The 14476-nt window shown below is 38.7% G+C and overlaps 1 protein-coding gene across 1 annotated transcript in view; it reads left to right on the plus strand.

Moving 5' to 3' along the window:
- LOC103810455 (BRCA1-A complex subunit BRE-like) overlaps positions 1-14039 on the plus strand; it is a 43499-nt gene extending 29460 nt beyond the window's left edge. Inside the window, exon 6 of the mRNA XM_009083351.1 lies at positions 13976-14039. Coding sequence (XP_009081599.1) covers positions 13976-14039 — 64 coding nt within the window. The remainder of the gene's footprint in view (positions 1-13975) is intronic.
- Positions 14040-14476: the final 437 nt, after the last annotated feature.

Raw genomic sequence — 14476 nt, forward strand, 5'->3', positions numbered from 1 at the left:
TTTCCCTGCCTGACATGGAGCAAGGCTGACGTTTTGTAGCCGCCGGTCAGCTCTTCTTCAGAACACAAAAGGGCCAATGCGCTGTGACAGCCATAACGAGAAAAGATGTGGCGACCCAGACGTGTGAAGCTTACGAGGAAGTTAATTTGATTTTATAGACCATTAAATCAAAACTCTGATTTTCTGTGGGAGTGTCAGATGATGGGAATTATATGTGAACAGTAGAAAGGAAAATGGGAAAAATCATGTTTTGTTAAAATACTTGATGATTAAGTTTGTCTTTGTAGTGTGTTCTGCATTTGATTTACCATCAAAACATAGTACAAAATTATTTTGATTGTCAGCTATAATAGGCAAAGTGGGTAGAACTTTTAATTAGAAGTTTCCCAGGATATTGTTTTATTTTTACACTCTTCCCCTTCACACGCCACAGAATACAGTGCATACACATGATAGTTGCACTTCTTGAGTCATATTTTTCATGTACTTTTCTTTAAATGTCTCCTTGGATAATTAAGTCTGACTCTTAAGTTATGGTATGTTAGTTTCTGACAGGTGCCTGCCAGGGATCTTCAGTGCTGTCATGCATTATGTGGATTTCAGCCAAGACAGAAGGGCCCGGGTATTTGTTTCTGGTCAGTTCTCATTAAAGCTTTGACTGTGGGAAAAGAAAAACAACCATTTAAGGATAAGGGGTATAGGTGCTATAGGAAGTGCATAGAAATAAAATCTGTTAGGCAGTTAGTTTTCTGTGGTTTTGTATAGCTACTGTGTTTATTTGTGAACTGTACATATGTGCATTTTGATATATAGTAAATATTCTTTCTGGAAAAAAGTATTCTCATGTATTGACAAGAGAAATGCACAGAAGAGGTTGGAGAAGTTGACTTGGTAGATGTGGAATGTAACAGCACTTTGTTGGAAGACACCTGCTTTGTAGGAATTGAAGGTTAGGATTTAATGTAGGTCATTCTTGGATAACCAGGGTTGAGTGGTGTTCTAGAAATACTATGAAACTGTCTGATTTGGCTTCATTAGAGAACTCCATTATACATTTATCAAAGCTGCTAGATCTATATTAGAGCATGGAATTATAGTTAGGAACTGATGTGAAAAAAGGTCTTCCCTTTCTTGAGAGAAAAGGGTGGCAAGAAATACATGGGTTTGGAAGGAGCTGAGGTTTAATAGCTCAGATAAATATTGTTGCTTGATCAATTGCAGAATAAACAGCTAAGTAAAAATAGTAGATGGGCTCCATAGCCTTGTTTTTTTCAGTAATACTTGTAGTTGCTCTGTTAAACACAAAGAACAGTCATGCAAGGTAAAACTCCACATTCATTTAACCCACTGTCATGTCTGTATTGATAGGCAGTAGCCAATGCCTGTGGAAGAGCATGGCAGAGCATGTAGTCATATTTTCATTGCATGTTCTACCATCCTCAGGGCTTTCTTTATCCAGAATTGGTACATTTCTGTTCAGTAACCCTATGTAACTTTCCTTTTGTTCGGTTGCTTTATGAACCCTCATCATGTCACAAAATTCTGTGGCAAGGGATTACACAGGTAACGTGTGGTGTGAAGAACAAGCTTTGTTGGCTTTTTACATTTCTACCTCCTCCAAGCTCCAGTTGTTACCCTCTAGGTCTTTTCTGAAAAGAGGCAGCAAATAATTAATCCACTGTCCCCTTCATAGCCTTTATGTTTTATGAACCTCTTATCACCTGTTTTGTCACCTTTTTCTGCTCGTTGCACTCCTTTCTGATTGCCCTTGTCCCACTTCTTTCTCACTTTACTATGTCTGTCGTATTCATTCTGAGACAGGGAGCTGCATGTTACTCATCATACATTCACCATGCTTTTGCATGGTGACATAGTGATATTGTTTGGTTTACTCTTCAGTCTGGTTCTAATAACATCTGATTTGGTTTTTTCATCCGACCAAGGTTAGTTACAGTGTCGTTTTAGCACCAAGGTCTCCTTTCTATCAGTTTTTCAGAGCATGTGGGTTTTGTGTTGGTAAAGATAAGTCTTTTTCCTATATCATCCATTCATGTTTGTCAATATTGATGGTGAAGGGCCTTGAGTGAAAGCCATATGAGGAGTGGCTGAGGTCACTTGGTCTGTTCAGCCTGGAGGAGACTGAGGGGAGACCTCATCACTGTATACAACTTCCTCATGAAAGGAAGTGGAGGGGCAGGCACTGACCTCTTCTCTCTGGCAGCCAGTGACAGGATCTAGGGGATTGATCTGAAGTTGTGTCAGAGGAGGTTTAGGCTGGATATTATAAACTGGTTCTTCACCCAGAGGGTGGTTGGGCACTGCAGCAGGCTTCCCAGGGAAGTTGTCACAGCACCAAGCCTGACAGAGTTCAAGAGGTGTTTGGACATGGTGTGATTCTTGGGGATGTCCTGTGCAGGGCCAGGAGTTGGGCTAGATGATCCTCAAGGGTCCCTTCCAACTCTGATTGATCTATGATTCTGTGGCTTCTGACCTGGTATGTTATCTCCCAGTCTCTCAGCGCTGTAAGAACCATCTGCAGTTCCTCATAAACATGCCTCATTTTTCCTTCTCTGACTAAATTGTTAGCATTAGCAAACCTTGCCATCTCTTTTTGCTCACTTTTGCATATCATGTAGGAATGTGAACAACACAGGTCAAAACACCCACTTCTCTGGAGTTTTCAGGTGACTTCACCCTAATAGTACTCATCATTCACACCTGTCTTTTCATTCTTATCTTGACCTGGTATTTATCCACTTCTGGATCTTTTCTCCTGCTGTGGTGGGTCTTTTTTAAGCCTTTGAAATGCCAGTAGGAAAGTTGAGCACTGTGTGTCACTTGAACTTTTCTTGTCCACGTAGTTTTGGTGCCTGAAGAAATTAAGAGTTGTGAAGCATAAGTTTGGTTCCTACCCAATATATCCTATTTACTCAAGTCCACTACTTTTGGATCTTTTATAAATTTATTATTTCTATTAATAGTCTCTACCAATTTGTAAGGTGTGGACATGCGATTTACAGGCCCATGGTTTCTTCTATCCTCCCAGACTTTTTTTTAATTGACATCACACTTCTCTGGTACCAAGCTGTTTTAAGCAGGAGGTTACAAGCTATTTAAGAGTTTAACTTTCTCACACTTGAGTTTCTCTAGAACTTGGGTGTGAATGTAATCTGGGACTGCTGATTTGCTTGTGTTTTGTTGATTTGTTCGTTACCTTTTTGGATGACATTTCTGCGTGAGTCAGATCTTTTGGTACGTCCCTTGAAAAGCAGGATTCTGATATGGCAGCCTCTTTGAGCACCTCCATTGCATTTATTCTTTGTAACTTTATTTCTTCTGAGCATTCTTTTTATTTTTTTACCAGATTTTGTAGTTTGACAAGTGTTTATTTCTAGGGCCAGATCTAATTTGTTCCTCAAATTAATTTTTTATTGGCTTTACTCTGCTTTTACCTTTAGTGTTAAGGTTTGTTTCAGTCTGGTTTTCCCCTTCAAACAGGTCTCCAACCTTTAAGAGTTTCCTTCTACTTCTAATAGCAGACATATATCTTTCGAATAGCAAAGAGAAATAACTTCTTTAATATGTTTTATATAATCACAGATGTGTGGCATCTCATCCCTTTCCTTCTGACTGGTTTGTCCTAATGAATATCCAAGGTTTCTTTTATGTTTTGGTATGTTGCCTTCGGCCCCTGCTGATAAGCGATCTGGCAAAGCAGAGCGGATGGCATGATGAAATCAGTACTTTCACCTGCAAGCAAACTTTGTTTTCAGGGATACTGGTTGTCAGACTTGTTATGGATGCATCTGTGGTGTAACCCTTCATTTCTGCCTCTGAAGTACAATTAAGGGATTCAATAATCTCTTAAAGATCATTCAAATTCTGTTATTACTACTGTGAGATTCTCTCTTATTGAATCTCTACACTTGTCTTTCCTACAAGCTCCATTCCTGAATATATTTTTGCCCAGTCTTTTCTGCTTTCTCCTGCTTATTATATCACCCCTACTTTCCCCCCTCCTCATTTTATCACATTCTTCACCCTGCCTTTTATGCTTTGGAGAGGTTCCTAGTTGCATCTTGTCTGGCATTGACTCTCTCCTTCAAATGTACTAAATAGTTTGCTAAATAGTATCTCTCTAACAGTAGAGTTCAGTGTTCACTTACATAGCCTAGATAGGAGGAAATAATAGGTGTCTTGAATAAACAGTATCTCTTTAAGAAGTTAACCTTTACCTGGAGTGGAAAAATATGGCTATGGCACTTGAGCAACTAGGAAAAATAGAGCAGGCTTGTCATGCTGTAGCTCATAGGACTGGAAATTTCCTGCAAATTAGCAGTGTATTTAAAAAGAGTCTATGAAGATTGAGTTTTTCCATGATGGTCTTGGAATATCATTCTCATGATCCACTGATAAGGAAGTGGAGTCACCATGCTGTGACAGAGAGATTCCAGTGCACCCTTCAGAGACACCCACTACCCTGTGGGGAAAATGGAAGTTAAGAAAGCAGAAGCAAAATTTGCTATGATCTAAGACCACAAGCCTTCATCTGACTGAAACAAGTCTATTTATGTACTTTGTGGAGAAGGTGAAGGAAGTGAAGTGTTTATCTCTTGAACTGACTGGCAAGAAGAAGGCATTGATAAAACTATTTCAAAATGAGAGGTTCATTTTGCTGTATGTGCTTTGGGACACTTAGAGCCACTGTGTCTGTGCAATATACCTTTGTAAATTCCTAAATGTCTATGTCAGAAACCTGCTGGAGGTTAAATTCCAGAATCTTGATTTCCGGATGATTCAAAAAAGTTGCTTGCACAGTTACTGGCATTGGTCTCTGTGCACTGATTATGTCCAGGAGCTGTAATTTTTGTCTGTAATTGTCAGTAAAGGTTCATGCATTTGGGAACACGTATATTCTTGGAACCAAAGTTAGCATCTTTTGCAGTGATGACCCTACTTACGCTGCTGCTTTAAAATAAACATTAATTGCCAGCCTACAGAATGATCTATAGTCCTGGCTTCACAGCAGTTCCCTAGAACTCCCTTCCTTTATATTTTGCTTTTAGTCAGGTTGTTATATTTATGGTTGTTTCGTGATTTGAACAGATTGTCAAGATTCATTTTGCTTTATGATAACTTAGGCAGCAAAATCATCTTAATTTTTACAGCAGACCTGTGTTGAATTCTTCACTTTATGTATAAAATCAATTGATGTCATAGGTTTTTTGAACAGATGCAAATGTATAACCAAATGAAAATTTAAATTTTTTTTCTGTTTGCTTCATATGGAGTAAAGCCACCTGTTAATTCTGCTATCAACAAACTATTGAAAAACATGTCTAAATATAACCATTTCTTGTACCTTTCTGTGTGACTTGAATCAGAACTGGTGATAACTCCAACAAGAACTTCTGGAGGAAAAAGACATTGTTAGTAAAATATAGAAAACAGGTTTTGAACATGAGCGAATTTTAATGTTTAAACTTCTGATGTGTACTTGGTATCACTAGTTCTGCGACTTCTATTTCCTGTTATGGTTTTGATAGCACATGTTTTGGTTTGTTTGTAGTTTTGGAGACGCTTTTCTGTCATGTAATATTATGAAATGAGCTGAAGGCAACAGTATTTCTTAAAAACTTGTATTTGGATGGCTGCCTGCTGCCGACCTCCAGATCTTTAGGCTCAGTTTCTGTCCATCAGCCTTCACAGTCAGTGCCTTGTTAGACTGGCAGGTAGAAATGGGCGTAAGTTTACTGAAGTTTTCATAGGTAAATTACAGCAAAAGGAGGTGGAGAGATAGAAATATCAGAAGAGGAAGAGAGATTATGTGATGAATTTTTTTGGCACCCAGAAAAAAATAGTGCTAGGAGAATAATGGCATTGTGCATTGACTCCTTTGTACATTTGTGTGTTTAGCCAGTTACAGCAGCAGCAATTCAAGAACTATTGTGTTGCTATTGTATAAACACTACAGATGTTTGCTTGGCATCACCTCGATGTATAAAATGAAGAACTGTGTAGAGAGAACATTGCATTTCACATAAAAGCAAAATATTTGCTATAGATAATGCTGCCTAGTAAGGAAATTATAAACCACATCCCAAAGAGCATACCATCAAGAAGCTTAGTTTAGAAACATGAATATGTGCCAAGTATCTCTCTGTATATTTGAAGCAAGCAAGAAATCCTGGAAGATACCTTTATGATTCTGCTGCTGTGCTTGGGTAAGTTGTAGTGATGTTCACACCAAATGGTGGTTTAGAAGTGCCGATGCCTCCTGGGTGCCTCATACATGCCATAATAGTCCTGATTTTCACTACCTCATGAGCCTTTGCCACTTGGCACCCAGCTGTACTGTGGGCCTGCCTGCTGCAGCCCCGTTCCAGCTAGGCAACCAAAAGTCAGTGTGCTGGGAACTACTTGTCACTTCAATTATTGTAACATCTTAGATGTGAAGAGAAGATAGAACAATCATTTTCTCCTAAAAGAGCTGTCATTAAATGTCGAGTGTAGAGTTCATCTCCTGTTACCCCCTAGTTGTCCCAAAGCAAGAGAATGGTTATTCTGCTCTGCCATGAGTGCTCCTGTGTCTTTAGCCTGGTGAAGAATGTTGTGGAAGTGCCTGTGAATACACAGACAACATGGTTCCCCCAATGGAAATACGTTTTTAATGCATTATATATAGTAAAAATAGCAAAGAGGTTCAAATGTCTTGTGTCTGAGTTTACAAGGAAATAAACTATGCCTCGAACGCTGGCATGAGGCCTGTTAAAAGAGTGGGTAGATCTCCACACTTTTGCATTCAGCCCCTGTTCAGTGTGAGGCATAGAGGTGCAGGAAGAGGGCATGACCGTGGGTTAAGGACCCAATGAGCAGTCATATGGAATATGAGCTAAATACATACCCACTATTGGAATTAAGGCAACGATTTGTTAATTTGCGTTCCTTTTGTTCATTAGTACTTAGCATGTTGAATTAGATAGCTCCTGACAAAAGAATTTGGAAAGAAAACAATTATATATTTTAAAAAAAATAAAAAATAAGATTGACATTTTTGATTGTGTTCTATCGTAAACAAACAACAAATCTTGAGAGAGTTTGGAAAGTTATGGTAAATATCTTGTACACAGGAGATGAATTATTAGGGGTTACATGAACCAAACCAGCTGGCTGTGCCTGTGTAGTCACGGGAGGACAAATCCTCTTGTCTGGCACCCAGAAGGGATTGTTGTAGGTGTTCAGTATTTTCAAAACAAGTTTTCATTGTGTCAAAACAAGTAGCAACAGGAACACAAAAATACAAAAGCATGCTGCATATGCATGTATGATCCATGCAGAACTTCAGAAAGTGAATAATCGGGTATCGTTGATAAAGCCTGGAGAAGCTCTTTTATAATTCTAATACAGCTTTGCTGCTGAAATAATTTATATAACAAGATTTTATTGCAAAGTGTCAGCATAATAATACTAGTCTAGGAGGAATAGGTCAAAAGCCTCAAGAAGCCTCAGGCTGTCCTTCGCTCTGACCTACACCCTTCTTAATTCCTGTTTTCACCTAATTTAATTGGAAGAGGGGAGAATGCTAGCTAATTTATGAAGATCAGTCATCTATGAAGCTGAATTTTTTTTCTGTCAGGATTCAGTGGCTTTGAGGAAACTTGTAGAAGTCTTGCAGCAGTTCCTTTGGGGGACAGCAGGGAAAAAAGCATGGGAAGCAAAATGCTGTAAATCCTAAAGTAAAAACTCCTCTAAAAGAAATGGACAGCAGTTGGGGTCAATGTCTGGGGTTCTCGGTGGTGTTGCATACAGCTGGCAGGGGTACAGTTCAGTCCTTACCTCAGTCCTGGGAATATTCAAATTCAGTTCACTTGCTGGACAATTCAGACAATGGAGAACTACTGAGGAGAAGGGGGTCCTAGCTGCAGACCTTCCTCCAGATGACTTAAGTAGAACTATTCAGAGATTCCCATGACTACAGGAGTGTCTGCCCAAGTCAGGTCTACTTTTTTGAAAAGGTCAGGGAAAAGAACCTCACATTTTCCTGTATGCCTTGCATAGAGTAGGACAAAAGGGATGTATTTATCAAATACCCTGGCTACTATGATTTTGAATACACCAAAATTGTTTCATAATTAGAGCCACATATTTGCAAAATTAAACCACAGTCACATCTTACATGAATGAATTAGAATATTGAAATAATGGGTACTATTCAAGAATAGAGTTTGCTCTCAAAGCCAATAGTAGCAAAAAAATCCAAATACGATAACCTGAGCCTGTCTTCAGAGGAAAAGGAACACAATACATGTGCCTGATGCAGTGAGAGGAGGTAGTGACAGCTCCTGTGTTATTGTGAAAAGATCAATATTTTGGCTCAATGGTTTTAATTTGCCAGTAAAAAATGTGCAGGGACAGAGTACACCGTGCTGGTAGTAGACATTTTGCTGTACATCTCAGTCTGTTCTTGATATGGACCATCATGATTACTTCATCCCCTTCCTTTTCCTCAAATCGTCTCTTTATGGAAAAGGCACTTGAAACTCCCACGTCTTGAGCTGAAACAAATAAAGCATATGAGTGCAAATAGGGCTAGCATGGCTGAATTTGAGATCAGCTTGCTGAAAAACTTGGCACTCATGAACTGAGGAGTTTAAGGGGAATCTATTTTGTGAATGACTTAAGAAGATGATTCATCACCCCATGATGGTTGTCCTTATCCCAGACACAGAAAGCAGAAATCTCATTGGTATGGCATTTTGCATGCTTTTTTTCCCCATGGAGTTTGAACTTGATGTTCTGCTCTGATTTTATGACATGAAAATTTTAAGAGAAACAGAAACGCCTGGACAACTCTTCAAACCTTATTAGACCAGGAGTGGTAATTAGAACATCTTTGTGCAATTGGCTATAGCACCAGTCCAGCAAAAGCAACAGCAGAAAGCACATGTGTTGGCATTAGAATGCTTTCACCATAAATATATATGTTGTTTGATGGGAGGTCACAGCTACATAATTTAAAATCTTTGCAGGTTTTCAGCATAGGCATATGAAGGCAAAAGGTATTATCAAGTGGTCAATGCAGATTTTTCACCAAATGCATTTCAAAAACTCAGCACTAAGTTGCCCTGGGAAAAAAACCCATTACAATTAGAATGAAATTTCACAAAAGCATGTGAATTCTGAGTCAAGTATGTTTTAAGCACTGCAAACCCACACTCTGTGATTTAGATATGTACAGGCTTCTGGAGACCTTGTACCACAGTCAGTGTTTCATATCACTAGAAAATACGTAAACAGCGAGTGAGCCAATTTTACCTTCTTTGAGATACTTGCCACTTGCAATAATAGCAAGACTTTCTTTCCATTGGATAATGAGGTGAAGGAAAGAGAAGTGCTTTACTCTCAGCAGATGTCCTTGAGCGTAGCATTTGAAATTCAATGTATTGTGTCAAGTATATATAGTGGTTAACTACAGCAAAATGTGTTGTTTTCTGGAGTGGTGAAAAAAATTTCCATAGAAACCTCATAACTTGCAACCTTGAACTTGGAAAATGACCATTTGAGGGAACAAAAACAAATAGACAAAAAACAATGGAGTCTTACAGTAAGATGCTCAACAAAGAGTTAGACACGTGCCTGTAAGTGCATGAAGATTGGCACCCACTCTAGACTGAAAAGAAAGCAACTCTTTAAACACCGTTTAAGCTGAGATCTAAACCATTGCAAGAAGGATGAAACACTCGATATGTGTCACTTCACGTGAGTGTTGATTGTACTCAATGCTCATGTAAAGAGTATTTGTGGACATTGTACAAACCAGTTTCTCTGTACTTGAAGGAGCATTTTATGCAGTTCTTCTGAGCTTGGTGTAAGGTCAGTGTGATACAGACCCACCGAAACTACGGTAGAGTAAAGCAGAAGAAGGAACTCCATGTTTCCCAGAAGGGAGAAAAAGTATTGATAAGAAACTGATTCCTGCCATTTGACACAACTAAAGGAGACCATAGATCAAGTTACCTTTCTTCATCTTAAATATAATTCAGCAAGTACCCAAATTACTGATTCATATTTTTTAATAGCAGTTTTCAAGAGCTGAAAAGTGTATCAGTAGATGCAAAAATAATGATTTCAAAACAGTTTGGAGGTGCTTGAAAGTATCATGTGGCAGAGTGTCTGGAAAAAAAAATTCATCTATTTTGACATGAATTCCTGCGGGGTAGTACAGATCAAAGTTATTGAGAGTGTAAATTCATGTGAATATGTTTATGTGAATAGGGTATGAGAAATGAATCTTTTTCCCAAGTTGATGTTTACATTCACTATTTGTCTGTGCCTCTTTGTATAAGATGCTGGACTATGACTGTTTGCTGTTAAAGTCTAACAGGAATAGCATACCATGTGAAAGAGGCTCTTACCATCCAGTCCATGACAGAGTACTGTCCTTCAAAAAATGTGTATTTCTTTGAAACTTATTTCATGTAACCTGTTGTGACATTATAGTCCATGTCATGGTCATGTTTGTGTAGAAACACGAGTGCTTTGACTTCAATGCCAGTTGGCTGATAGACAAAACTTAGACAGTGATTGATGATTGCTCTTTTCCTTCTTATTGGTAATCTCTGCAGAGCAGAAAAAAATGCTGGAATTTCCATTTCACAGGACATTCAGGTATTTTAATGTAGGGTTTTGTCCCAGACTTTAGATGAAAAGAAAAATTTTGAAAAGATTTTGCTTGGAACATGCGAAAAACATGCAGTTAATGTGACACTACAATGCATCTGCCAAGCAGTATCACAGTGCCTCCTGAAAGAAGAAATTGTAATGATTTATCCCACCATTCTTCATGGACAGGGTCCTTTGAAGGGACAACTTCTGCTGTTGTGTTTCTACTTAGGACTCCTGTGATGCACCAGGGTCTTGTCTGTGGGCCAAGATACATCATCTCTGAGATGCTGGGCCACAGATAAGAAGGTTAATATCAAGGCAATTGTTTAGGCTCAGTTCTACAAACCAGAACATCTCTTTTTGGATCAAATCAAACTCAAGTACCTCATTCTTTTCCTTCCTTTCCTGATGCAGTAGCATTTCCACAGAAATGCATACAACTGGGTAAAAATGTAATTTTCAATTGAAAAAGCCATGTAATTTAAAAAAAAAAAGTTCCAGTAACCTCTGTTAATGAGTAATGCCTTTTCTGCCTGCTCTACTCCTTCACACACACTCAAAATAAGTCATGTTACTTTTATACACTAACTTGCCATTTCCTCCCTATTGCACTGTTCTTTAAGCAGTTGAACCTCACTTCTACTTCCCCATCTTTCCTCTTCAGTCTATTAGATGTGCTGTAGCTGATAGAGTTCTATCCAGTATATTGTGCTTTTGGATCTCTTTGCAGGGTTTGGTTTGGTTTTGGGGTGAACCATAATTGTCTCAGAGATACCTAGTGAGGGGCAGAAATGAAGGAACATATTCTAGGTAAACATGTGGTACTGCATTTGCTTCAGTCTGGACAACACCACAAATGATAAGTGCAAACTTAAGCATGTACTTTCAGGTATGGAAAGAAAAAAAGTAGACATTTAAAAGTTATGAAGTACTAAAGGGATTTTTGTAGTGTATGGAACATTGCCAGGAGGTTCATATGAACTACTGGTGAAATAACATCCTCTTTGAAATAGTACATCTCATCAGAACGTAGGGAGGTGTTAGATTTAGTTTTGCTGCAAAGGATACAAGCTCTACCACAGGAATCAGTGAAAAGAAAGGATGCAAGTGTAGATAAAGATGGTGTGGGAGGGTGTTTGTGGTATCAAAAGCATTCGTTCTGGAATTTACCTAACAGGAAAGTCATATATAATTACTGCATATAGTGCAGTAAGTGTGGTTTTAAGACAAAGCACAGAAATGCTGTAAAGGCAAAGAAATTAAATGTTGGAAAATAATTCTGCTTATATCCCATTTAATGATTAACATTTTTACAGTTTTGGAAAAGGGAAGTTTTAAGGAAACATTTATCGAGTCAATAAGAAGACTGTGTGCATGGAAGAGAGTCTGCAGAGAAGCTTTCAAAGGGGAAGGGAGAAGCTACTTAAAATAAGCAAGCAGAGAAGTGTAATTAAGTGACAGATAATGCAGGGAAAGGTAAAAGGATGATAGATCCTGGCATTGACAACATGCAGGTGATATACCCTGAGCTAGCAAAATACATAGAACTGACCAGGACATACACAGACTACAATTTCAAAGGTATGCAATAAAAACCACAAATATAGAAATGGCATTCCAGTCTGTCAGGTGACAGTCATACCTTCTCAACTGGTTTATGTACACGTGTGCCAGCATGAACTGCCACTTCTGTGGGCATGATTATGAGGGTTGTTTTCTGAACTTTGATTCTGTAAACAGAAGTGTATTCTGTAAATACCCAGCACAATCTGTGTATGCTATAAAATGTGTGTGCTGGTTGTTCTCTTTCTGTTTTCCAGTTCTGGGTTCAGCTCCTCAGTCCAGAAATGCTTTTACTTTCCATTGCTCTTTTAACCTTTGGACAGCATCTCATGTGTGTTTACAGCTTCTGCACAAAAGCTGACTGCAGCTATCCGTTAATTAATTGGCCAGGCACAACCCCACAAAGAGAGAGGAGCATTCTCTTTGTGATCTTGCAACATTTTTAGATGTGAGGAGGTATGATTGGTGTTCAGTGATTGCCAAAGCTTCTACCACAGTTATGAAACATGTCATGATCATGAAGATGATCAGTGTATGTTTGCTTCAGGAGGTAAACCAGAGAGATCAGGAATGTAATGAATGTCCTTGCAGTTATTCTGACTTTAGATTTCATTTTGGTAGAGAGAACAGAAGAAGCTTCGCCTTGCATAGAAATTTATAAAGGCCAGTAATATGAATAGAAAACAAAATGTTAAAAAAAAGCAGCAAAATAAAAGAAGAGAAAGTGAAAGTTTGGTGCAGAAAGCAGTAGGCAGAAACCAAAGGCAGAACAGTGAAGCAGCTTCTAATATAAGTGGCAAATAAAGGGTATCGTTGGGGACACGTAAAATACGTTTATTACACGGTTGAGTATTTCTGTGCAAGAAACTCAAAGGTACAGTTCAGACTCAATTTTGGATACTTAGGATCAGCTCATTTTACAGATTTATGAGTCACTCGATTCTTTGTAAAGAAGATAGACTAAGATCCAAAACATACAAAGCACATCTTAAGTCAAAACATTAGTTTCTAAATTTTGAGGTTTAATAAAAGGAATTACAGTTCATCCAAAGTTGTTAGTATTTATTCACTACATCTTATGTAAACTACTGGCATCAACAGTGATGGTATTGCGTCAAGATTTCTGTAAGGAAACAGGTAAAGAGCTTATCTCCTGCACATATTCTGACTACACAATTTTCTGCCTCCATTGGCTTGTCTGTCTTTGGGCCTTTGGCACCATATGTGATGTATTCTTCACATAGGGGAAAAAAACCCAAAAACCTGTTTATCCCAGTGACATGACAAACATCAACTGTATCCATAAGGCCCAGTTAAAAAATGCCACAAGCAGTGGCATAATCACACTTGTGGCTTATCTAAGTATTTAGCACTTTTGCAGCCATTCAAAGGTTTATTTTCCAGTGCATAGTACACTATATCTCTGGAACTTTGGATGGTATAAAATATGGAGGGTCTATCAGGCTCTTCCTGACAGCATCAAGTTACTGATGTTGGCCACATTTAGAGGTTCGTGGTGAGGACACTGAAGAAAGAAGTACTGCTGGGAGTAGAAAACTGAAGTCTATGGGTCTGCTGCACACTGCAAACCTGTAAGACAAACACTACCCGCTTGTGAGTTCTGATGGTGGACTAACTGCTCGTGGTAATATTATGCTTCTCTGTTAAAACCCTGGTTGTGTACATGCATTCACCATGTTCTGAGTTTACTCCTTCCTAACCATGTGTTTTCTGGTTTTTTCACTAGGGCATATTTCAAAACGTTCGTCCCTCAGTTCCAGGAGGCAGCATTTGCTAATGGGAAGCTTTAGGCGACCTCAGGCACAGAGATGATACTGGACAGATTCTTCAGTCTGCGCATGGCAGCCCACAAGAGGAATGCCTGGAAATGGGTTGGACTGTCTGGATAGGTGCTTTCTTGCCTCTGAAGTGGTTTTGGTAGCTTCAGGTTTTGAAACAAAGACCTCACTAGCATGCTTAGAACTGAGTATTTGATATTCATGCTGTCCCCTTGCCTCTGCCACCACCATTCCTTTATATATCTACGGGATTAAATTGAAAAGGGCATGTTTTGATGTGGTAACACTTTCCTGTGCCAACAGTGTCCTGTATGTTATGCCTTGTTTCCTTGTCTTCAGATGCTCTAAATTGGAATTCTTTTTTCCCCACGGAAATATGATGTAATTTGTATATTTAGTTAACATTTTCAGCTTATCCTAAGAAAACATAAAACTGCCGTGTGTACCAG

The sequence above is a fragment of the Acanthisitta chloris genome, unplaced genomic scaffold, assembly GCF_000695815.1.
Source record: "Acanthisitta chloris isolate BGI_N310 unplaced genomic scaffold, ASM69581v1 scaffold1751, whole genome shotgun sequence".
Classification (NCBI taxonomy): Eukaryota; Metazoa; Chordata; class Aves; order Passeriformes; family Acanthisittidae; genus Acanthisitta; species Acanthisitta chloris.